At 39.1% G+C, this 26,800-nt stretch overlaps 1 protein-coding gene across 3 annotated transcripts in view; it reads right to left on the reverse strand.

Annotated features, from left to right (window-relative positions):
• LOC122817602 (cold-inducible RNA-binding protein B-like) overlaps window positions 1-26,555 on the reverse strand; it is a 936,366-nt gene extending 909,811 nt beyond the window's left edge. The window contains exon 1 of one of the 3 annotated variants that reach the window (XM_044090642.1): window positions 26,535-26,555. In XM_044090642.1, coding sequence (XP_043946577.1) covers window positions 26,535-26,543 — 9 coding nt within the window. In that variant the 5' untranslated portion in view covers window positions 26,544-26,555. Of the gene's footprint in view, window positions 1-26,306; window positions 26,484-26,534 lie in introns of those variants that run through there. The other 2 variants (XM_044090640.1, XM_044090641.1) reach the window with 2 other exon arrangements.
• Window positions 26,556-26,800: the final 245 nt, after the last annotated feature.

Below are 26,800 nucleotides of genomic sequence, written 5' to 3' on the forward strand. Positions count from 1 at the left end.
ACTCCAAGCCCAGCAGGCACCTCCCAATATAACCCCAAACACACTGCCAACGCCTTTAACACCTTCTTTACTGAAACTGTCCAGTCTCTTTCCAATCAACTTTCCCCTGATATCTCCTGTCTTTTCTCCTCCTCTAACGCTTCCATTCCCACATTTCAACTTCAACCTGTTCCCTCTGCACTCATTCGTTCTCTGCTACATAAACTTAAACCATCATCTCCATCTGCTGACCATCTACCTGCTATGTATCTAAAAGTTGCTGCTAATGCACTGACCTATCCCATCTCCATCCTGATTAACAGAACCATTGAAGAAGGCTACATTCCTTCTCTCTGGAAAATATCTCATGTTATTCCCCTTCATAAAGGAGGAAAATCAACTGAACTCTCTAACTACCGACCCATAGCCTTACTCTCTCCTCTTGCTAAAATCATGGAAAAATGTGTCCAAAAGCAACTTCTGAAACACCTGTTAACTAACAATCTGCTAGCTAATTGTCAACATGGTTTTAGACCCTACCATAGCACCACCTCTGCCCTCCTCTCCTTCACAGACTGCATCAATAAAAATAGGAACAATAATACCCTTAGCTCTGCTACATTTATTGACCTATCCAAAGCCTTTGATATGGTCAATCACAAAATCTTGTTACACTTACTTAAATCATTTGCACTTGACACAAGCTCGATTAAATGGTTCCACTCTTACCTGCACAACAGAAAACAGGCAGTGAGGTGGCAAAATAACTTATCCAACCACCTCCCCATTACTCTAGGAGTCCCCCAGGGCTCAATTCTTGGCCCTCTCCTCTTTTCAATTTTCATTAATGATCTCCATACTCATATTTCTCCTGCCACCTGTATACAATATGCAGATTATTCCACTTTAATCTGTTCTGCCTCACCCCCCTCTGTTCTGCTCTCTCTCACCCAAAAGACTTTTGAAACCATAGAAATTTGGTTCCTCAAACAATGCTTAATTTTGAACCCCAAAAAAAACAAATTATTACTCTTCTCACCAACCCAAAAATCCTCTCCACTGAATTTCTGTGTCACATCAAGTAATGGCACGAACATATCACCCGATCCAACTACCAAACTCCTCGGAGTTGAAATAGACAACAATCTGACCTTTGACACACACATCAGCAATACTATAAAATTAGTTAACAGAAAACTAGGCTCCCTCTATAGAATTAAACCATTCCTTACTCCACATGCCAGAACTTCCATTGGCCAGACCCATCTTATCTCCACTCTCCTGTATGCCTCTCCCATCTACACTTCAGTGTCCAAAGCTAACCTCAGCAAACTGTCTGCTGCCTACAACAATATTGCCAGATTTGCCACTAATTCTACTTTTAGAACTCACCACTGCCAAAACTTAAGGCAACTACAATGGCTAGAGCTACAAAACCAAATTCTATTCCACCAGATCTCCTTAGTCCGCAAAATCCTTTACAAACCCATAAACACACCCATTCTCACTTCACTTATCACTCCATACTGCAATCTTAAAAGCCTTCGCTCCTCCGACAAACTACTTATATCGACTAGTAAACCCAATAACTCAGCTGGCAAATCCTTGTTCTCCAACACAGTAGGATAAACCTGGAATACTCTTCCTCACAATTTCACAGCAATCTCCTCTCTTCCCTGCTTCAAATCCCAACTCAAAATCCTTGGGTATCTAGGTACTCTCAACTTTTCTGCTGTAAATAACTACCTTTCCTCAGGTATCTAGGTACTAGCAATTTTTTTTTCTTTTTTACTTTCTCTAGCTTTAAGAAACTCTTAACAAAATACACTCTCTATTTTCTCAACTTCTGCCTTTTAATATCTAATGATTTTTGACATATATATTATAACCATGTTTAATGTTTTACCTGATATTACAAATGCTTGCATGTGGAGCTTTTCTCCCCGGGCCTCTGCTGAAAATGGACATATATCCAGTTGGACCAGCCCGGTCAACAAATGTAAAAATAAAATAAATAAATAAATGTCAGGCTGTACTGTTGTAACTGCTGAAATGCAAATATTTTTAACAGAGAATACTGGAAAGGAAGGGATTAAGCTCAACCCAGCTAACCTTAAGAAAAATAGCCCAAAATTAAATGACTTGGTTTAGGCCATGAAGATTCTATCTCACAGGTAGGAGTACAAGCAAAGACGAAATGTCTATGAAAAGCCTTTCTGCAGGAATGGCAGAAGTGTTGGAAATCTTTTATAGTTTCCAGATGCTGTATTAAACCATTAGCTAAAGTTGTGTGTTTGTATTGTGACACATTTGTGCCAAATCCTGGCTCAGTAGCTAGTGAGGGGATAGTATGGCAACCACAGAGTCAGGTGACCAGATGTGATGTCATTTTGCAGCCAGCACTGAAATGATACTAGTAAGATGTGATAGTAGCACTCAGCACTCTGTTATCGGAAATGAGACAAGACATTTATCCACTTCATCTTACCTTGCTCTAGCACGTAAATAGGGAACAGTCATTTAGGAAAATATAGCAAGATTATTTAATTGTTTTTTCTGTATCTGTCCAAGTCTTTTCATCAGTGGTGTTTTATATATTTCCTGTGATTGAAACTCTGATAATTATTGTAAATAGATATTCAGTATTTTCATTATTTTTAATATTTATTATTAAATGTATTCCAAAACCTTTCATTGTGGCTAGTATTTTAGAAAATATTTTAACCTTTGTGAGTACTTGCATTTATTTAGTGGCACTGTGGCTGCATGCTCCTGAAAGTCTTACTGCTTGGTTGAACATTACCATTTGTACAAGTATTAATTTTACTAAGAATAATTGGGTACCCTCGGTAAGAGCCTTTTGAGTAGCTGGCTTTGTGGGTGTTTTGGTGGCAGTTTAACTACCTTATAGTCTGGGTGGAGATGGCAAAGCAGGTAAGCTGTGCCAGCCTTTCCCAGGTGTGCGTGTGTGTTAAAATCAAACCTCAAGGAGAGTGCGCAAGTCAGCTACTTGGAACAGGGACACAGGGCACCAATTTCACACAGTGGGTGGTGGAGGACTTAGCTTGGAACACCCAGCTGAGGACTTAACTCTGAGGTGGTCAGTGTGGATTCTTATTTAGGGCCAGGAGAAGAAGTCCATCCTCAGGACTGGAGTGTGCATTCCCTGTGTGCTCTTAAGGGAAATTGTGCTTGGTGCAGAGAGCTGCATCTGAAAATATTGAGTGTCTATTGTTCTCTCAGAGTTAACGTTGCCCACTGGTGTCAGTGGTAAGGATTGGTGCTCTCTGATCACTAGCTTAGACGAGGGATGTCACACTCCTCATGTTTCAAAAACTTTCACTACATTTGGGTCTTGTGAGTTCAGCAGATATGTACTGTATGTAGTCTTACAATTGCAGAGCTATACATGTAATCAATTTCTAGAATGCCCACACCTCCTTCAGAATGAGGAATATATAATCTTGGTATGCACTTATTTTTTTTAAATCATATGATGAATATAAAGCATCCTTCTTGTTTTCCTGTCCAACCTAACCAACACCTTTTGGGACCAGTCAATCACTCCAAAACTATAAGTTTGGACAGGAACAAAGCAAACTGGTTTACAGCTTGGACTTTTTCCTAGATGTCAATGCCATTTTCAGTTTTAATGTTTTCTAAAATGTTCCTTAGCAAGTTTTATTCGCATTTGTTCATGTTTTATTGTTGATTTTCATCAATTCCCAAATATTTATACACTCCCTCTTACCCAATTTCTTTTATATCACATTCCTGTCCCAGACTGATGTTTTCTTGGTGCTGCAGCTTTACTGCTTTAAGGGTTGCTTTTGCATATTTATCAAGACCAAATGGCATTCTTACATCATCTGAGAAAGTTCTGACCACTTGCAGTTGTGCTTTCAGTTCCTCATCTGCTGAACTACACGGTTTTAAATCATCTACAAAGAGATCTTGAGAAGTCTTTGCACTTTGTTGTTTGCTGGGAGCCAAATTGTAGCCATGTCCTAATCTGTTAAGTACACAGCTTAATGAGTTAAGGGCAAGACAAAAGAGCAGCTGTGACAGAGAGTCACCCCAGAATATCCCTCTTTGAATTTGTATCCCTGGAATAATTTTCCTTTTATCGCGGCTTAACTGCAAAGTGGTTTGCCACTATTTCATAGTCACTATAATGTAATCCATCAGTGTATAAATTTTTAAGTACTCTTATTCATGAACGTCGGATACTGTCAAATGTTTTTTTGTAGTCTATCCAATCCATACCAGATTCTTCTCTTTTTTTACAGTTCTCCATTATGACTTTATTTAACAACAAATGATCCTTTATTCAGTATAACTTTATTACCCTTTTGCTCTACAGCCACAATTGAGGTTTTCTTCTAAATGACTATAAACTCTGCTTCGATAGGCAACTACTGATGTCCACAGAGATCTCACTGACTGTACGCAAAGCCTCAGACTGAAGGAAGGAATAGTCATTCCTAGTAGTAAAACTATTATAATCCTTCAATCCATCCATGAATGCAGGAAGTCCAAATAATGCAGTCCCTACCACAGTCTATGATACCAACAAGGCAGCAGCAACAATGTTTAGCTGATCCAGTTCAGTCTGTATTTCTGTACAGCAACTTTAATCCACTGATAAGAGTTTTAAGTAAAGATCTGGTGATACATTTCCAATTCAACAGTCTTAGATCTGTCTGATTTTGCGCAGTGACAAGGTTTAACATCTGCACACTGTCAGCAGAGGCAGTGGGATGAGGAAAAGATTGACACATAGCAGATTCTGAACTTTAAAGACCATTTAAGGCTTTCTGTAACCACTCTGCAGTAAAACCTGGGGCATTTGGCTGTTTAACAAGAAAATATTTAAAGTTTTTCCTTTTGTATTTGACAGATTGCTGCATCAAATAAGGCCTCATGTTACTGTAAAATTCACCATGTCCATTTTCCTAAGATCTATCAACTATTCAAGTGACGACTCAGGTTTCTTGACTTCCTCATCTCTACCTGGTGCACAGTGTTCCCATTATTCCAATTATAAAATTAGCAAGCTATAAATGTCAAAAACTCCATTGTTTGCCTCTTGTCTTATCAAATCAAGATCCAAAATCGTATTTATCTGTTTTCATAGTCTAGAGTAGCCATGCAGCAAAAATGATAAACTTTTAGAAGAAATTAAAGACACATTTAACTGCATGGTCACACTGCTGGATTTTCATCCAGCTGGGCCTTCCAACCAATCCCAAAACATGCTGTTTGAACAGATGTGTGAGATGTCTGGTTGTACAGATCAGAACATAGGAGATAGTCACAGTCACTGAGAGAGTCTGCCATTGTACCTGTGGTGATGAATTTGTTAGTGCCCGATACTAGGATCAAGTCTAATAAGGAATTTGATGTTTTCCTACATAGTGTGTGCGGCTACTGATTAGTTCTGTGAAACTACACAAGCTCATGCTAGATGTGGAGGAGCTAGAGGTTATGTCCAACCAACTGATATTGATATCACCTAGTAGTATTTTTTTTTCTTGTGTAATTTTTATGGATATCCAATGATGTTTCAACATAGCTGCATTGTTGCCAGGAGTGATGTAAAAGACAGTATATATTTACTTACATGAAAGTAAGTTCTGCTGAATTTAATTTTGGTATTGTTTGTTGTAGAGGAAAATGTGGTAGTTGTTGGGAAATGTTAGAGCAACACCATCATTACAGATGGAGTTGTAATTTCAGAATTGCTTATCCTAGGTTTAAGCCAAGTTTCAGTTTTACCGAGAATAACAAGCTTGTGTTGGGTGGTCCAGGCACGTAGTTCAGTAGCTTTACTTCTTATGCACACAATATTGATTGTAGCACAATTAGATTACTGGGCTGGGGGCTAGACCACTGGGGGTTACAGTAGTGTGTATAAGGGAACTGTCTTGATGTTGGCTGTGAAAGGTTGGAGCCAGAATTAGGGTGAATGACTTCTCCTAGAAGGGTTTTAGTATATTGGGGTATTATTGATTCTTGTTTTTTGAAAGTATATTATTTTATTTTGACTGCAATTGACATGGAGTTAATCAGTCTATATTTGGGATAAAGTTGAGAGGTGACATTAAAATAGGTTTGTTACGATCTGTACAGAGTTTAGGGAAGAAGTTTAGATAGGTGGTTGGGAATGAGTTGGATAGATGACATCTACTGAGAGTCTTGGGAGGATGACAGATGGCTCAAGTAGGAAGAGAAACCTAGAGGACAAGCTGAATAGTGGCACAATTAAAGGAGAACCGCACCCACAGACTCGAAAAACATGTTTATTTCATCATGGTTTGGTGTTTCCTACATTTTAACACCTCTCTGGGACTATTTACAGGTTTTTAAATATTTGTATATGTAATTTCTGAGTATGACCACATGGGGTCTGGCATCTTGAAATAATTCTGATTGTTTAGTCTGTCCCATAATGCAGTGCTTGGCTCTAAATAATTATGTCATGTATGCCTATTTCTTCTTGAAACTCCTGTCACTGCTGTCCCATAATGCAGTGCTTGGCTCTAAATAATTATGTCATGTATGCCTGTCACTGCATTGATTTTACATGCATACACTGCTATCTTTCAGTCAGTTAGTTTTAAGTAACATCTCATGCCATTCAGTGACTACTTAAAACACAAACAGTGCAAATGCCACAGAACAGATTTTCAAAGTGCTTTTTACTACTACTTCTTTTTAGAATGGCCAAACTGCAGCGCTTTGTGAAGCCTTAAGTGTACTACTTTCACTCATCTCCCGTCTCTCTTCACACCTAACTTCTCCAACTGTCAATGTGCTAAGGATAATTTGAGCTGTTACCACATGTGATTGACAGCCGACAGCAGGAGACTTGACTCATGTACTGTTTCCTTGTTTTAGCATTAACTTTATGTATGGGTAGGGAAAGGACCAGGCAGCTGTGACATCACAGCATGGATGGGCTTTTAGGAAAGTCATGGAAATGTCAGCTTGGGGAAGGAACTGGTCAGAAAACTACCTGTATTCATAGGTGTTGATGACAGCAATGAACTGGAGACTGCAGCAAGCTTTATCAGGGCGAGACAAAAGTTTTTTTGAAACTGAAACCACTACAGTACAGTAAGGTACTGTTCTAGTGAAGAAAAACGGTTGATTTAAAAATATTTTACATGCTGTATTGTTTATTTAAAATATTTTACATGCTGTATTGTTTATTCATAGCAGGAACAGTAAATAGGAAGAAAAAGGACAGAAAAGCTGAGCATTTACTAACAAAATCCCATTGTTGTCCTTTAAGTAAAGGAACCTGTATTTTACTGATGGCAGGTAGTGGGGCAAGTAGGAATAAAGAATGCAAGGCTGTTGTATATTTAGTGGTGGTGGAGTTTGAAAGCTGGTGAAAGGTAGGAAGGAAGGAAGTATTTGCTATGAAGGAAGAGAATTAGGTTGTCCTGGAATCTTCTCTTATGTTTCTCAAATGTAAGAAATAGAGGAGTTTGAAAGGACAGTGTATGAGAATGCAGTTAAGATAGAAAGTAGTGAAAGTTTATTTGGGGAAAGCAGAAGACGAAATGTAGAATAATGGAAAGGTAATGTTGGGGAGGAGTCTGAGTATTAATGAATATAATGTAGAGCAATATGAGAGGGAGAAAGGATGCTGGGAATGACACTAAATGTTAAGATGGAAGTTGAGAAATAGGAAAATAAAAACAGAAGTGTTTGTATGATAGCAGTAGAAGTATAGCGGCAGAGTAAAAGGGGGTGAGCGGGAATTGGCGGTAGGGTAAGGGAGTGAAGCACAGCGTAGCAGGCTTCCCACTCGCATGTCAATTATTACAGACAGCAATCAGTTTATAGCCAATGCAGAGCAATTAACAAAAAGACAAAGTAAAACAGGTTCTCTTTCATTTAATGAATGCAGAAACACGGAAAATAGGGACAGTAAGTAACAGGCATATACAGTATAATCTACTGGTCAAGGGAAACGACAGTGGCCTACTTACCAAGTAGTCCTTAAAGTACAAGGACTACTGCTTTGGGGAGGAAAAGTCACAGCCACTTTCTAGCACAGGGCACACACTTATTTCACTAGTGCCAGTTAATACTCCGTAAGGCTGTTTATGTTAAACTCACTTACACTGCACAATGACAATACACTTACAGGAAAGGTTTGAGACTTGGGCCTTGTGGCAGAGCTACTGCAATACTGCAGATAGGGGTGGATGAAGTGACCACACAGGGTATGAAAGTAAAGAAGAAATAAAAACTCTGCTAAACTGTAATATTATATGGAGGCAATAAAGTTAATACTGGTTTCTAAAGATGGAGGAAGGAACATGGAGAGCAGCGCTCCTGCAGTATTGCAGTTAGGGGGTGGATGAAGTGACCACAGGCTATGAAAGTAAAGAATAAATAAAAACTCTGCTAAACTGTAATATTATATGAAAGCAATAAAGTTAATACACATTTCTAAAGATGGAGGAAGGAGCACAGAGAGCAGAGAGAGATGGTACAGAAGCTTATGAATGGAAGGTCGAAACAGGTTTAGCAGCAAGTATACCGATAGAGAAGCCACAGTATTACAGTGTATAGAGCTGTAGAAAGCAAATTATCAGAACATAGCACTACACTGATCAACATAAACCATCATTTAGCACACATTCATCGGATTAACCAATTTGTCAAAAGATTGTTATATACATCATAACATCAACAGCTGAAACTGCATACATATTCGTTAAAGGGCTCGGGTTCAACATAAATGAAGCTCATCTGCCTTGAATGAAATAGACAGAAATGCAACACTCCCAAGATCTTCTCCTTGTTCTACACAGTCTTAGAACAAATGGAAATGTAATAACACACAATACATACAGGCACTGTGAAGGAAGACGGTGACTAAGTGAAAGTGGAGACCAAAGTGAGAGGAGAGTTAGTAATACAGTCTACTACAGTGCCCTTCGCACCCTCAGGTTAATTACTACAAAGAGGGGGTTGACAGATTTGAAACTACCTCAACAAGCATTAAGCAAAACAGAAGTTACGACAGCAACTAATACAAGAGAATTTGGCAAAGATTACAAAGAAACTTGCAAGGGAAAATCTCCAGGTAGTCATGGATTACCAATAAAATTCTGGATGATAAAGAAAATCTGCCCAGACTAAAACAATTTTCACAATATGATGTTGGACACCATCACCAACCACAAATCAAACTGCCATAAACCAACATCAACCACAATTAAAAGCAAAAGGAAGCTTCTGTATACACTTGAACTAAAAGCAAGGCAAGTATAAGGTGTAAGCAGAATAGGTCAGGAAACTGTAAACTTTGTCTTTCTATGAATTTTTGGACAGCAGTATCAACAACAGTAGTTGCCTTCTGTGGAATTCTGGGAACTTGGAAACTGTTAGATACATTACACAGCCTGTAGACTATTATCTCCAGTAGCGTCTTCTACTTTCGGCTGTTCTTGTTAGGGGTCGCCACAGTGGATCATCTGTTTCCATTTCTTCCTTTCCTGTGCATCTTGCTCTGTCACACCAAACACCTGCATGCCCTCTCTCACATCCATAAACCTTATCTTAGGCCTTCCTCTTTTCCTCTTACCCGGCAGCTCCATCCTTAACATCCTTTTCCCAATATACCCAGCATCCCTCCTCAGCACATGTCCAAACCAACGCAATCTCACCTTTCTGGCTTTTGTCTTCAAACCGTCCAACCTGAGCTGACCCTCTAATATACTGATTTCTAATCCTGTCCATCCTCGTCACACCCAATGCAAATCTTAAGATCTTTAACTCTGCCACTTCCAGCTCTGACTCTTGCCTTTTTGTCAATGCTGCTGTCTACAACCCATATAACATAGCTAGTCTCACTACCCTCTTGCAGACCTTCCCTTTCACTCTTACTGGTACCAGTCTGTCACAAATCACTCCCAACACTCTTCTCCACCCACACCTCCTTGCCAGTACTCTCTTCTTCACCTCTCTTCCACACTCACCATTAATCTGAACTGTTGATCCAAAGTATTTAAACCAATCCACCTTCACCAACTCTACACCCTGCATCCTCACCATTCCTCTATCCTCTCTCTCATTTGCACACATATATACCCTGTATTAGTCCTGCTGACCTTCATTCCTCTCCTCTCTAGAGCATATCTCCACCTCTCCATGGTCTCAACCCGTTTCCTACTCTCACTACAGATCACAATGTCATCTGCAAACATCATATTCCACGGGGACTCTTGTCTGATCTTGTCGGTCAACTTGTCCATCATCACTGCAAATAAGAAAGGGTTCAGAGCTGATCCTTGATGCAATCCCACCTCCACCTTAAACACATCCATCACTCCTACCACAGACCTCACCACTATCACAGTACCTCTCCAGTAGCTACAAGGTCTTTGTTACAATGCCAAGTTATACACTGAATATGTACATAGACTTGTGTGTTAGTATTAAGTTAATAGGTTTTCGGAGTGTACTGGGGGTTTATATGTTTTTTCATTTGAGGGCTTTCAATAAAAGAAAAAGCTCTGCAAGATGTGACATAGGTTATTTTTTTATACAGCTGTTTCTCTTCATATCCATTTGGGCCTGACAAACACTAATGTATGCATGTATAAAAAAAAAAAAGCTGGAACTAGACACTTAACAAAAAAGCTGTTACACATAAAAGGTGGGAATAATAAATTTATAACATTGTGACACTTTCTATAGTATCGTTCAATGTTCACGGCCTCACAGACATGTACAAAAAAAAGAGAGAGTATTGAGCTATATTAAAAAATGTAGAGTGCAAATAGCTATGCTACCTGACACATTTGGAAAGAACTTAACATGTGAATTTGATAAATAAAGGTTTTCAAGATGATTATTCAGCGGAATACCTGGGACAAAGGAAAAGATGAGTGCTTATATTGATAGAACATGATAAAAAAAGATAATAATGGTAGATTTGTAGTACTAAGGGGCTACTGGCAAGGGAGGAGGATTACACTGGCATGCATTTATATTTCACCCAACACTTATAATGGAGTCTAAAAAAATTCTGGGAGAAATAATCAGCTTTCAGCAAGGGATATTACTTATAGGCGGGGACTAAAATTTAATTTGCAGCAGTGAAAATGCGACTGGGGAGCCCAGAAGGGAAAATAAAACAAGGGAAGTTGATTTTTGAACAAATTTATGAAAATAATTGGCATGGAAGATGTGAATTCAGAAGCAGGAGTTCAGAGTGAATTTACATATTCTCCAATATACAAAAACTGGGCTAGGCTACAAAGAACTTAATTTCACAGGAACATGTGCATTAAATTGAAAGTATTGATACGCATCCAATAATTTCAGATCGCGCGCCAATAATAACCAAAATAAAAACGCGGAGTAATGAAATAAGAGACACTGGCGCTTTCTCACCTATCTGCTGAAAAGAGAAAAATTTAAGAAATGGGTAGTGGAAATTATATGGGAGTTATTAGAGAAGATAATTTCTTCTGAAAATATAGCTAGGGAGTTGGATAAAATTAAAGTGTAGTTTAAAAACAGGGTGGAAATAAAAGTAAGATACATATGGTTAAAAAGTAACAATTATTTAGAGGGAGTGACAACTGTTATTGCAAAACAGGGGGACTCTGACAGAACAAGAAGAGGGGCAATTGCAGAATGCTAAACAGAAAAAAAGAGATTACCAATAATATGCATGAGTTTAGAAAGATTGCCGTTAAGCAACTGTCTGATAACACCAGAGCACAAAAACTTTTACAACAACGACTCAGGCAACAGAATGTAGAAAAGGTTGTTGCCAAGCTTAGGAAGCCTATAACACTGAAGGTAACAAGAGATCCTGTACAGATAGTAGAAATATTTCAGAAATGTTATGAACGTCTGTACAAACCAGAGAAATACAGAAACCAAGAAAAGGTACAAATGGAAATGTTTATGGAAGAATTAAATATGCTAAAATTTTAAGTAGATGTGGCTCAATTACTGACAGGACAGGAGGAGAAGAGATAAAAATGGTGATGTATAACCAATCCACAGGAAAGTCCCTAGGAATAGATGGTATTCCTGTGGAAGTTCGGAAGCTAGGAGGAAGATTGATAAGATCTGGAAGGTTTTGTTTAAAAGTATTTTAAGAGAAGGAGAAGCACCAACATCCTGGAAGAAAGGGGTTGTGGCTGTAATACCTAAGGAGGGTAAAGACCCATCATATCCAACTTCATGCAGGCCCATTTCAATATTAAACCATGATTATAAAGTGTTTATGTCTATAATGGCTAAAAGAATGGCAAAGGTGAAGCCAAAATTGACAGATATGGATCAGTGTGGTTTTGTGGAGAGGAGGCAAACATTTGACATTAACAGAACACTGATAATCCAGAGGGAAGTAGAATGTAAGAAAATACCATTGCTGTTGGTGGGTCTTGATGCAGAGAAAGCATTTGAGAGAGTAAGCTGGGACTTTAGAAGCAGGGCAATGGAAGCATTTGGATTTCCTGAAAAATTATAAGGTTGATTAGGAAGATATATGAGGATCAGAGGTGAAACTTAACGTGGATGGGATCCTTTCTGATAATTTCTGCTTGAGCAGAGGAACCAAGCAGGGGCGTCCTCTTTTCCCTTTGTTACCTGCATTATATTTAGAACCACTGGCAAAGAAAATAAGGGACTTAGAAATTCAAGGATGTAACTTGTATGGTAGTCAAGAAAAGCTGACTATTTGCAGTTGATATTTTATGCCAAATGCAGCCACACAGAGAAATGAGTGTTGTGGAACATTTTCAGACAGTTTCAAATTTTTTCGGGATAAAAATTAATGAAGCTAAAACAAAGACAATAGCAGCAAATTATGTACCCGCACATGAACTGGTTCGGCAATATCCTTATTTATGGGGACATGATAAAATGAAGTATTTAGGAATCTGAATTAAAAATGATTCTGCTGTGGCAGCTAAGGATATGTGGGAAGAGGCTAAACAAAAAATAATACAAAAACTGAGAAAATGGAAACTTTGTTATATGGATATGGATAGTAAGATACAAGCAGTCAAAATGTTTTTAGTCCTTTAGTCTTATACACAAGTCAGGTATATTTTTTTATCAACCAGAGGGGAAGTTATGGATAGCAATTAATAAAGAGCTGAAGGACTTTACTGTGAGGGGGACTCAGAGTCAAGAGGAATAAACTGATTCTTCCAGTAGAACAGGGCAGACTGAAATACCTCTTCAATTTGGGTAATCCCAGAGCTACAGTTAAGGCTTCTATACACAGCACAAGCAGAAAACTATAATTCAAAGTGGAAAGGGATGATGATGAAATGGGGGGGGGGGCGCTCAAGAAACCAGGAGACACTGGGATTTTGGATGCAGGCCTTTAAGAAGGGAGGGTGGCCTAATGGTTAAGGTGTTTGCCTTACAAACACAAGGTGCAGGGTTTGAATCTCACAAGGGATAATCAGCTAGGCTTAAAATGGCTCGCAAGGGCAGTTAGCCTAGTACTAACCTATGAACCTATGAGAATAACAATAATTATATAGGACATTATATACATAAAGTAGCAGAAAGTATTTTAAGAACTAAGCCAACACGGGAATGGAGAAAGAAGATTCTGCCGATAGGGATGACTGCAATTAGGGACATGGACAATAGGCAAGAGGGAGCTGAAATTTGTTGGAGAAAACTGGCTAAGGAACCAAGGTATTGGGAGCAAAAAACTAGAGAAGGAAAGAAGATAGAAAGGGAAGATGCCAAGAATTTATTTTGACTGCAGGTTAGAGATCGTCTTTTCTATCAAGGATTGATACCAGAGTACAGGCAAAAAGAAAGAAATAGGGGTCCCTAAATGAAAGGCCAGCACTGGTAGAGTTTTTAGTAGAATCTAGAACAGAAGCTGCCAATAAAAAAAGAATAATTAGTAGAACGTATAAAATATTGCATGATAATTATAACAATCACTGAAGGTTAGAAAGGATTGGGAAGAGAGATTGGATAAGCAATTCATAAAGAAACAATGGGAAGATATATGCATGTCTCCCAAATATGCAACAAGATCTTGAAGATTTAGAATTTTTACATGTTGGAAATGGAAATGTTTACATAGATATTTTTATACTTCAAGTAGAATCCAGAGAATTTTTCCTAAGGTAGATAGCAAATGCTGGATGTCTGACAGGGCAGAAAGAGGTAATTGGAAACATATTTTCTAAGAGTGCAGTGAACTGGCAGACTTTAAGGACTCCCTGCAGGATGCAGGGTAAACAGATTGGTGTGATGAGGGAGATGATTTTCTAAGCTATGATACAGAATTGAATTGCTTAGACATTGTAAGACCTTGCTGTCTCTAATTATGGTGGCTGCGGAAAAAAAAACAATTACTAGAAAATGGAAATCAAAATCTAAACCAACTATATTAAAAGTAGTGAATACAGCAACAGAGATAAAACAGCTGGAACGGAGATCTTTAGAAAAAGGTAGCAGCAAACTACAAAGGAAAACATGGGAATTGTGAGAATACATACAGGCAGGAATGAGGTTAAAAGAAGGCAGGTCTTAAATCCACTATGTAATGCTTGAAAACAATTGAGCAGATTATAAGTGATGTATAATGTTAGCAACTGGGAGTACGTCAGTATGATTTGCAATGTAAAACGCTTGGAACTACAATTGTGTCAGTGTGGTTTGTTTTCACTAATATAAATGTAGGATTGTTTATGTCACGATGGTTTAATACATATGTTATTTGTTTAAAAAAAGGGGCAGGAATTAATTTATGTAATGTTGCTTAAGTTATATAATATATAACAATATATGTGAAGCATAATGTTTGTTAATTTTAGCTTGTTAAAACGGTTTGATTACTTTTATATAAATGGAAATGTGCCTGTGTCACAAGTGATAATTAAAGATGCTAAAAAAACAAAACAAAAATAATTCTGGAGTGGCAGGTAAGGATATGTGGGAAAAGACTAAACAAAAGATAACACAAAAGTTGAAAATTGGTAGCTCCGTTATATGGATATGGATGGCAAGATACAAGCAGTTAAAATGCTTTTCATCCCTTTAGTTTTATACACAGATCAAGCATATTTTATCAACCCAGAGAAGTTGTGGGTAGCAATTAATTTTTTATTTTTTATTTTTATTTTACATTTGTTGACCGGGCTAGTCTAGCTGGATACATGTCCTTTTTCAGTAGAGGCCCGGGGAGAAAAGCTCCAGAAGAAAAGAAGGTACAAATCATATACAAACAGAAGTAAATATTATTAACATAAAGACATAAAAACAGTTGGCTTTACATATTGTTGAGTAACAGGCACAGAGCGTATGTAGATAGTCTAACATGGTTACATTGTGCAGCCTTGAGGGAAAAATGATAACTGTGGGATGGGAAGAGGATTAGGTGGTCCTGGACATTTGGTGTTAGTCTGGTTTAGTACAGGGGCATAGCCAGTGGGACTTCAGGAATTCTTTGAGGTGATTTTTGAATTGATTAAGCAAGGTCATGAGTCTTAGGTTGTTTGGGAGGGAATTCCAGAGCTTTCCAATGGAATTGGCATAGAGAGCATCACTTCCCGAGTTGTTAGATTTAATGGTCTGTACCTGGAGACTTTTAGATGATCTGAGGCAGGTTAGGTTGGAGTAGGGGGTAAGTATTTTGCTCAGTGAGGGGGTTTTGTCTGGTTGGTTAATTATTTTAAATGCCTCAGCGAGTTGGTTGAGTTTGAGAATATTGGGCAATTCTAACCATTCAAGTGTCTTTAGGTTTAGGCAGTGGTGGGTTCGATAAGGCATTCCCGTTATGAATCTGGCTATATGGTTATAGGCTGTAGAGAGTTTATTGAGCTCTCTCTTGTTGAGGAATGAAAGTATCGGGGAGGCATATAGGAGGGTGGAGAGGAGATGAGTGCGAGCGATAGTTAGTTTGGTGTGTAGGGTTAAGAAGTTCTTTATTCTATACATGGAGCCAAGTTTCTTGTTTACAGACTTAATGGTCAGGCTGACGTGCATATCAAATTTAAGCTTGTGGTCAATGGTCACACCTAGTAGTTTGGTGTGGGAGACAGGCTCTATAATGGTGCCATTGGTGGAAGCCACATGGAAGATTGGGTTGTTGGCATTTGGAGGTTCTTTTCCTTGAGATGTAGTTACAGAGGGGAAAAATAGTAGTAACTTGGTTTTAGTAGGATTAAGTATGAGTTTTAATTCTGAGAACCATTTTTCGACTATAGTAAAACAGTTCTGGGTTGTAGCTTGGAGTTTGGCGAGAGAGACATCAGAGCAGATCAGGGTGGAGTCATCTGCATATTGAATGCAGGTGGCTTTGGGTATGACTGAGTGAAGATCATTTATGAAGACAGAGAAGAGAAGGGGACCGAGTATAGAGCCCTGGGGAACACCAATATTATTGGGGAGTAGGTCAGATAGCCTGTTTTGCCACTGGACAGCTTGTTTTCTACCAGAGAGGTAAGCACTAAACCAACTTATGGTTAGGTTGCTAAGATGTAGGGTTTCCAGGGTGTGGAGCAGCTGCTGGTGATTGACCATGTCGAAGGCTTTCGATAGGTCAAGAAAGAGAGCGGAGGATATTAATTTATTATTGCGGTTGTTATTGACTGAGTCAACAAAGGAGAGAAGGGCAGTGGTTGTGCTATGATGAGGGCGAAAACCATGCTGGGTGTTAGACAAGAGACTATTAAGGGTAAGGTGGTTTATGAGTTGTTTGTGAACACACCGTTCCATAATTTTGGCTAGTGGAGACAGTATTGCTATGGGTCTGTAGTTGGATGTATCCGTGGAGGTCCCTCCTTTGTGGAGAGGGATGATATAAGAGATTTTCCAAATTGAGGGAATGGTAGCTTCAGTTATGGTTCTGTTAATCAAGATTGATATGGGATAGGCTATGGCATCAGACGCTATTTGTAAGTATTCGGCTGGGAGTTATTCAGCTGCTAGGGTGGTTGGTTTGAGTTTTTTCAAAAGAGTACGAATATAGGAGGTAGATGTTGGTTGTAATTAATAAAAAGCTGAAAGATTTTATCTGAGAGGGGAAGATGGCAAGAGTCAAGTAGGATAAGCGGATTCTTCCAACAGAGCAAACTGGCTTGGGATTACCTGATTTGAAGGGTTATTTCAGAGCTACACAGGTAAGGCTCCTATACAGTGTACAAGCAGAAACCTATAATTCAAAGTGGAACAGTAAGATGATGAAACAGGGGGAGGCTCAAGAAACAAGGAGTGACTGAGATTTTGGATGCAGATCCTTAAGGAGAATAACAACAGCCACACAGATTATTATATTCATACAGTAGCAGAAAGTATTCTAAGAAGTAAGCCAACACAGGAATAGAGAAAGGAGATTCTGCCAATACAATTAAGGATACAGACAATAGGCAAGAGGGGGCTGGAATTTATTGAATAAAACAGACAAAAGAAAGTATTGGGAGCAAAAAACCAGAAAGTTAAAGGTAATGGAATGAAAAGTTGCCAGGAACATATTTAGACTGCAGGTTAGAGACTGCATTCCCTATCAAGGGCTGATATCAGAGTATAGGCAAACAGAAACACTGGTACAGTTTTTAGTAGAATCTAGAACAGAAGTTGCCATTAAGAAAAGAATAATTAGTACAGCATATAAAATATTACATGATAACTTTAAGAATCAGTCAAGAGGAGGTTAGAAAGGATTGGTATGAGAGATTAGATAAACAATTCAAAAAGAAGCAATGGGGGAATAGATGTATGTCTCCCAAATATGCAACAAAATCTAGAAAATTTAGGACCTTTGCTTGGAAGTGTTTGCAGAGGTAATTTTATACCCCAAGTAGACTCCAAACAAATTTCTCCACAGGTAGACAGCAGATGTTGGAAGTGTGATGGGGAAGAAATAGGTAACTGGGAACATTTTCTGGGACTATAATTAGTTGGCAGACTTTAAAGATTCCCTGCAGACTGTTCGGTCGAAGATGCTAGGTGAGCAATTGGTGTAACTAAGGAAATGATTTTTCTTTGAGCTGTGATACAGAATCAGAATTGCCTAGACATAGTAAGGCCTTGCTGAGTCTAATTATGATGGCTGCCAAAAAAGCAGTTACTAAAAAATAGAAATCAAAGTCTAAACCAACGTTACTAGAAGTAGCAAAGATGGTAACAGAAATAAAACAACTGGAACTGGCACCTTTAGAAAGGGGCAGGAGCAAATTACAAAGGAAAAACAAATTACAAAGGAAAAAAATGGGAAGTGTGGGATCAATATATGCAAAGGAGGTGGAATGAGATTTAAAAGAAGGCAAGAACTGAATGACCTATGTAATGGTCAACTGACAATGACTGGATATATTAAAAGTAATGTATAACGTTTGCAACTACAGTTGTGTCAGCATAATTTGGAATGTAGAAGGTCTGCAACTGAGACTGTGGTTTATTTCCATTTATATAAACGTAAAATGCCTATGTCATGCATGATAAAAATGTTTCTTGGAAAAAAAAAAAATTATGTCAATATGGTTTATTTTCATTTATATAAATGTATGACTGCCTGTGTCATGTGAATTTAATAAAGGGGTTTCTTGTTTAAAACAAAAAAAAAATGCCAAGTTATGCAGCAGAGCATGTGGTGCGATGAAAGAAGACCATAGGAATCAGCTAAATTACCAGATATCCGAGTGATTGTTCTGTAAATATCTACCAATTCTGCGTTATCTATCCTGCAAATATCAACAGATTCTGCATCACCTGCCCCTGCTTCAGGGGCATTAGCTATATGTCACACTGCTCTAGCTAGATCTCATTCACTGCCATGCCATTCTCTCTATATACATGGACTAAGCCATTCTCTGTACTGCCTGTTTTTTTGTTTTTTTTTTTCCAGATTAGCACTACTTTTAGGCCAACTACTTCTATGACTATGGCGTTCTACTGGTGCCACTGGATTCATCAAGGGGCGTAGCTCATGACAGGGTTTTTGAGAGAGACCGAGACTGTTCTTTCTTCAGTACTTACTGCTTCTGCTACCCCCCTTAGAAAAAAATATTAATGCTTATCACAAGACTTGGCCTTTTAACGATCACTGACCCAAACCCAAAAACATAAAATGAATATAAACCAGAGGTATTAATGGCATTAGTTCAGCATACTTGTCTGCAAAATGTGCAATGGGAAGACAACATACGAGTATACCTATCCCATATGACCCATCTAAGCTTAAACTCCCAAAACTGTTCAAAGAAAAATGTGGGCTAAAGGCAAAGTTTCCCACAAATCCAGTAACTAAGTATTTAAAACTGCCCTGAGTGGGAATAAAACAGTTCACCACTCAACATTTTAGGCATAAGCTTAAGACAAATAATCTCCACATAAAGCTCAGTAGCAAACCCTACCACGGTGCATTCTCATACTAAATCATTTACATTAATGGACTCTTCACAGACATGTTGCACTGCACAACTATCAAGAGCGCAGGAATGAGATGAAAGACAAGTTTTTTTCAGAAAGTTCTCTCTGCAGGTAATACCCCCCCCCCCCCCCAAAAAAGGATCTCTAAAGTCCTACATCAGTCTCAAATGGCACAAGTGTAGAGCTACTCCAGGTAGGGACAGTGGTTAGCATATCCCCAGGGATTCAAGGGAGGAATTCCCCTCCATGCAAACTTGCTATAAACTGTTACCCTCCACTGTTGTCCATCGTGCTAATCAAGCCATTGTTAACTCAATCAACATGACCACACAAACTTGTGCAAAAAAAAAAGAATTCTGAACTTGTGCCAATTTTTTTTACTAGGTAAAGAAAGCTAAAAGTAAACAATACACAAAAGACCACCGTTGGTATTTCAACTCATAAGTAATAATGGGAAATTCATTTTAGTGTATTATAATGGTAGGTTTTAACACACTGTCTTCTTTCTGGATGCTTCTGGATGCAGTACTTATCTTGTGGAATGAGACTAGCTTGTCTGTACTTAAGCAGTTATACCAGAAGCAAGAATGTACAAATGTGCAGTTAAGGGTGCTGCCACAGTGTGAAACAGAGAACTAACACATAAAAAAGTGGTTTAATCCTTGGAATCATGGAGAAATAAAGCAATACCACCACCTTTGCTGCATTTGTTCATCAAAAAAGTGATGCAAATCTTGTGACTAACTAAATAATCAAATTACTGTCTGGCATTCTTAATGTGCTGGGCAGTGAGGCCTCTGGACTTTTAATTACAAATTATAGAACTGATGCTCCCATTGTAAGCACAGTCCCAGTTAATTATTTGGAAACTGCATTTTCCATACTACTATCCAGACTTACTAATTTTCATTACTATAATTTTCACAGAATATACAAAACCTTACAAAATTAAGTAACCCATAAATCTATGGCTACCTAGTAACAACTTTTAAGTCTAGAATACAAGAATAATGCATAGCCACTCTGGAGAAAAACTGTTTTTACTGCTGCAATTACTGGGGGATTGACACTTTTATAAACCATTTTTTTTTTGTTACACAGTGTAACACATTCAAACTTACCAAGCTTGTTATGTGAAAGCAAAGGGGAAGTGACTGCTAATGAATTGCACAATATTGTATTATTACTTCTTCTTGTTTGTGACATGAAAGTGGGTGAGTGGCAGCCCCATTACATAGGTTCATTGGGGATTACTAGGTTAATAGCACAAGAGCCTTTAGAAGCCTAGCCAATAATACCCAGGATATGACAATGTTGTATCTTAATTCCCCAGATATGGGATGGGGTAAAAACAGGGTAGTGGGTCTTTGGGTGCTGTAGCCCTGAGTAATTTTACAGACTGCCACTGTCCATAAGGGGCATTGGCGGTACCCCAGGAGTGAATTTACGATTCCCCATCCATTTATCCAAATTCTTTTTGAACAGAGTGAGGGACACGCTTGTTTTACAAAGATGGAAAGCTTATTCTGTACAAAAGGTAGCCTTTGGGATACGAATCTATCTCTCCAGCAAGTTCGGTTAAGAATCACAAATAAGGTTCAGGTCCATGGAACGTGTAACCTTGTATAATTTTTCTTGCGAATATGCAGCGAATATGCAGAATTTTCATTAGGGCTGGATCACAGAATGCCTTATACGTCTGGCATAACTCACCTCTCAATAAACGATATTAGCCAGAGTTAAGTGATAGGGCCTTTAGTCGCTCTGCGTAAGTCATGTGGCTTACGCTTTGTATATATATATTTTTTTTTTGTAAGAAACCTTTGGGACCCCCAATTGGTGCAAGTGCCTGTTAGGTACATGCAGAAGGGAGCACTATACTCGATTATGGGCTGAGTACAATGCTCCCTTGACTTCCTTTAAACTCAGTGCCATTCCTTTACTTATAAGTTGAGACACACAGAAGGATTTCCTCGCTACTGTAGCTACATGGTGGTCAAAGTTTAGGTTATTATCTGTGTTCTTAGGTCCCTCATCACTGGGTCTACTTTTAGGGGTGTGCTATTAATATCATAATTTGCAGGGATATCTGATTCCCCAAAGGGTGTGAATACTCACTTTTTTAGCATTTAGTTTCAAACTATGGTTTTGGCACCAGTTTGTCATTTTTAGGCCTGTTTGTAGGATGTCAACATCATCTGGGGATTCAATGATTGCTCCCAGCTTACAGTAGTTGGCAAACTTGGTAAGCTGGAGATCCCCAACAATGGTCTTCACTTCAGAAAAGAAGTATATACCAAACAGAAGCGGTCCCAACACTGAATCCTGTGGGATACTGCTATTAACAAGTTTCTTACCGGAAGTGAATTCACCTTCCCAGACAACACGTGTCCTGTCAGTGGGCCAGTTTGCTCTCCATCTGATGATGTAGGAGTTTATGTCTAACTCAGTAAGTTTATCTAAGATCACCAAGTAGGGGACTGTGTCAAAACCTTTGGACAATTCTAGATAATCGGTGTGTACTATTTTACCCTTATCTATGACCATGGTAACTTTCTCAAAGAACTCCTCCGGACTGGGCAGGCGAGACCTCCCTTTGACAAAGCCAAATTGGGTCTGGTCCACAGTTTAGAAATTTCCTTTGTTGTTATTGACCTGGTCCATGATAATTCTTTCCATGGCCTTGCAGATAAGACTGGTCAAGCTTACTAGTATGTAGTTTCCTGGATCAGTTGATGGACCCCCCTTGTGCAGAGGGACAACTGTTGCAGTCCTCCATTCTTCTGGGACAAAGCCCATCTAGCAGCTGTGGCTACAGAGGGTTTTTAATGACCCTGACAGATTCTGTTTTAAGCTATTTAAGGAGCATCTTAGAATGTTGCCCAGACCCACGGAGGCTGTGTTTTTGGCTTTAGCAAGCACAGTAAGGACCTGTTTTCTCATAATGACTGACAGGATAATGGTTGTGGGTATTTCTTTGAGTGTACTACAAGGCTAGGAGGTGACTGGGGGGGGGGGGGCTGAAATTAACTTGTCGACCTGCAAGTTTGCTGCAGTTTCAGGCTGGGTGTTGTGTTGCCATTCATGATTAGCTTGGCACATTGCTGAGCATTTCCAGTGAGGTTTCAAACATAATTAAAAAAAATGATGGTTATCTTTCACCTGGGAGGCTACCTTTGCCTTGTAGTTTACTTGGCAGATTTGACCAGCTCTCTAATTTGGTTGTTTAGACTGACAAGTGTCTTTTTGCACTGGTTTATCTGTTCCCTCTTGGCTTTGGTAAAGATTATTTTCCTTTTGTTGAACAACGTACTTATGCTAAGGTTCCATCAGGGTGGTTTATTTTTGCCAGTAATCAGAGGTTTGACTCGGATAGGTACTGACTCCTCTGTGCAGCTCTGAACGTTGTTGCACAGTGCTTTTGTGTACAGCTCAGAGTAGGCCTCAGTGTCATCCAGGTTCAGAGAAGCTTGGAAGTTTAATAAGCTGCCACTTAGTTTGAGGTAAATGGCCTCAGCAAAGTTCTTAACAGGTTTGGAGTTTGACAGGAGCTCTACGTTAATTTTAATACTAAATTACATCATTTTGTGGTCAGATATTAGTATGGAAGGGTTAATGTGCATGACAGAGAAGCATCCCTCTATGCTCATCAATAATAGATTTAGAATATTTGTACCTCTAGTTGGGGAGCTAACTAGTTGCTCCAGGGTGTTTGCATTGACAAAGTCCAAAAACCACTGAGCAGGTGAATTATGGGTTGTATACATCTATCAGTTTATGGTGTGATATTTTTGTTAATCTGACACAAACATATACCCTTTTTTGGTTCACGGCTTCCTGTTGTCTACTTATTAACCTGTTAGTTCCACGTGGAAGCGAGAGTTCTACATACCGATCACTCTTCCCAGAGTCGAGTGACAAATATGGTGCAGCTACAGCCCCTCCCCCAGTTTATGTGCACTCACAAAAGGGACAGCCTGCTATATCTTCCACTAACTATGTATATGTTCCACACACCCAATGAACAAGGCCATACAAATAAGCATATATTCCCACCTTACATTCTGCATGTCATATACCTCAACACTAACCACTCATACCTACCATCCATTATCAAAGCTGCCAATCTAATTTGCCTTACAAGGGCTCCTCCAACACCCAAGCAAGTAAATGGGTCATCAAGATTGCAGTGAGGAGTCCTCCCTGTATGTCACAAATGTGTTTGTCCATCAATTTATTGGCTTTACAAAGCCAAGTAGGAGCTGGGGGAAGTCATTACCCACCCCCCACCTCGAACAATCATCACCATCAGGTTTGTCCATAGGTAGGTACTATGCTATTAGCCCAAGGGCCTATGTAAGCCTAGCCATCAAGGTACCATAGCTTACACCACCCAAGAAAGTTATTTTCCTGTGCCACTGTCCAGCAGAGACACAGAAGTGATCCCTGGGGTGTATTTCCTATTTCCCATCCACTCATCAATTTTTTTTCTTGAAGAGTGCTAATGAAGAACTTTGCTTGACACAGATGGGTAGCTTGTTCCAGAGTATAGAAAGTCTCTGGGGCAGGAATCTATCACTCCAGCGTGTCCTGTTTATTGTGGTGACAAGGATTAGGTCCCTAGAGCGTGTAGCTTGGAGGGATTGGGATTTCTTTAGGTGTAGCATGTCCAACAGCTCTGGGTTTGACATAGCTTTATATGTTAGGCAGACATCACCTCGGAGTAGGCGATATGCTACGGAGTAAAGCCGGAGTTTTTTCATCTGTATATAAACATAAATATAGACAGCTAAAAATGCAGAAATAAACAGCACCAATTTAGTACACTGTGCATTTTTTTCCTCCCACAGGCTGGTGAATGACCCTTAATATATAAAACCATATTCACTACACAGACTGTCTGGGGGGAGGGGTCTGCACTTAAATATATATTTGATATTATATACAAAATAAACAGCAAATGGTTCAATTTCAAGACATTGATGCATAACTTTAGGCAATGTAGTTTACTGGCTCACCACATGCGCCCATGCACCGCCCAAACCCCGCCCGAGACATTTTACATCACTGTAAAATACTGAATATTCAAGCATACTGCCTGGAACCTTAATGAATATGTATTATATATTGCAATGAATGAGTTTAGTCTATACCATCAAATGTAGAAAACACATAATTCTGTGTAAACGTTTGCATGGATCCATAATTACCTAGTCAGCAACAAATTAAATACTAAGCAGCTGGTAAACAGATAAATAACCACTCTGGTACCGATCTGAACATCATGCCTAATATTTAAATGACAGATCGGGTTAGTGGGAGGAGTGGTACCCAAACTGCATTCCTCCTTTATTAGGAGTCTTGTAAAGCAATACCTTGCCCCCCCCCCCCGGATAAAAGCAGTGACTACAGGATGGGGTAAGCCATACAGAAGTGCTCCCAAATAACGGTCCAGTGCGTGTGAAAAATACCCAATGTACTGATTCTTCTCTTACCTTGGCATGCAACAGGGTGCCAAGGTACTCCCATCAATACTTTCTTAAAAGCCATAAACCATAAAACAGTGTCTCTGTGATCTTTTAAAATGTGGATTATAGAAAAATCATGATGGCTGTCAAATTAATTCCCAAATTAGTTGATTGCGTCGTAAAGAATTTCAGACAAAGTGTTTTAAAATGTTGAAGTTGTGGAGAACAGGTCCCCCACCAAAGAGAATAATATTATGTATATGAAGTTTTGGCACACTACCAGGCAGCTACCAATAAATAAATAAAATATTCACCATTACAACCTGTCTTTAAAGAACATCACCTAGGCCATTATTCACAACCTGCACTCACATGGTCCTGGCAGTGAAGACTCATAATCATGTTTTAATTGTATAGCAATCTACCTCCAAGTCTCAATATTACTGACTCCGTTACTGCAGTTGATGCCATAAGTGAGCATAGCGATTAATCAGAACTGGTACGGTTCTGATGTAATTATATGTTGTGTGATTGTGAGATAATAATTAAGTATTGTAGGTGAAGTGATTATGCCACATTACATTTCTTTTTAAAGGCTTTCGGGAGTCAGAGCCATGGTTAACACATTCACTGTATGCTTGATGTCAGTGGCCAATAGGAATGGCATGCCCATCATGCCTCATTTCATATGGAGGTTCGTTCGTCAATCATCCGCGCCACGCCCACTACAGCGCAAAACTGAGGGTGAGACGGTAAGCTAGAGTCAATTTGCTTCACGTTACGGTTCCTCGACAGATATGCCCAGCAGCAAGGCGATCAGACCACTGCGCTAAATGTCCAGCGTTCTTAACGCTTGTCATCTATTTTGCTTGGGATTTTTGCCGACTAAAGAAACGCGCAAAAACAAACTGAGGGACTGCCGTACTATTTCATATTAGCACTACTCTAACGTACATTGGAAGTGTGGGGGAGTTTAAAGTCTTCGACCAGTGCAACCTAATTAAAGCGCATCTCACGCAAGTAAATACTCAGCAGAATTAATTCTCTGCTTACCCACCTAAGCATAGTTTATAAAGTAAAGTCACAAATGTGCAGCTGATCACCGACGCCTTTCCGCCGTTGCCATACTTAAAGCTGAGTAAGGACTTGAAATAAGTAGATACCCACGTTTCTCAGAAACAAGTTTTACAAAACACTCATAACATTAAATGAGAAAAAAAGTCCCATCAGAATTAGGACAAGGGGTTCGATAGGACAGCTGAGGCAATTAACTAGCCACAGGGAAAACAAACCCCTGCCATTAAGCCATAAAATTAAAGAAAATACATTGCCCCACTCAAAAGGCTTCACATTTTCATTCCCACCCTCCCAGAAAATACTGGCAGCGACGTTGACTATATCAATATGGTTTTAGCGCACATTCCCGACATTTTACACACTCCGGAAATTTCTCATACTTACCCTTTCGTTTATAAAAGCAGAAAACAAGACAAATTTCAAAAACCCCGATCTATACAAACTGCTATCACTCTACGAACAACCGCGAGATCTCACCACCTAAATGCTGGATGTTCTCGCAACTAATACAACGTAACCGTTCAGGAAGAAGCGAAATGGCGCTTCAGGCTGTGTGTAAGCATCTTAAAATAATCACTTGTGTTTTCTCTACGTGCTTAATATTTGACTCACGTTGTCCATCTGTCGTACTTGGTTGTCTCACTAGGTTATGATCACTGGAGACCTATTAGAAGTAGAGAAAGCCAATAGTAGTCAGAGACACGGTTGAAAATGAAACGTGACTGCTATAATTAATGTTACTTTATATTGAGTGTTTGGGCTGGTCTTAGGTCAGTTGGACCATCACCGGGCTGTGACTGTCTTCGTGTGTCCCCGAATGAAACTACAGCATAGCTGTCAACCCTCCATCACCAAATTGAGGAACAATAGCTTGCATA

Source organism: Protopterus annectens, chromosome 13.part0, assembly GCF_019279795.1.
Source record: "Protopterus annectens isolate FY-2018-M chromosome 13.part0, PAN1.0, whole genome shotgun sequence".
In the NCBI taxonomy this organism is placed as follows: Eukaryota; Metazoa; Chordata; order Ceratodontiformes; family Protopteridae; genus Protopterus; species Protopterus annectens.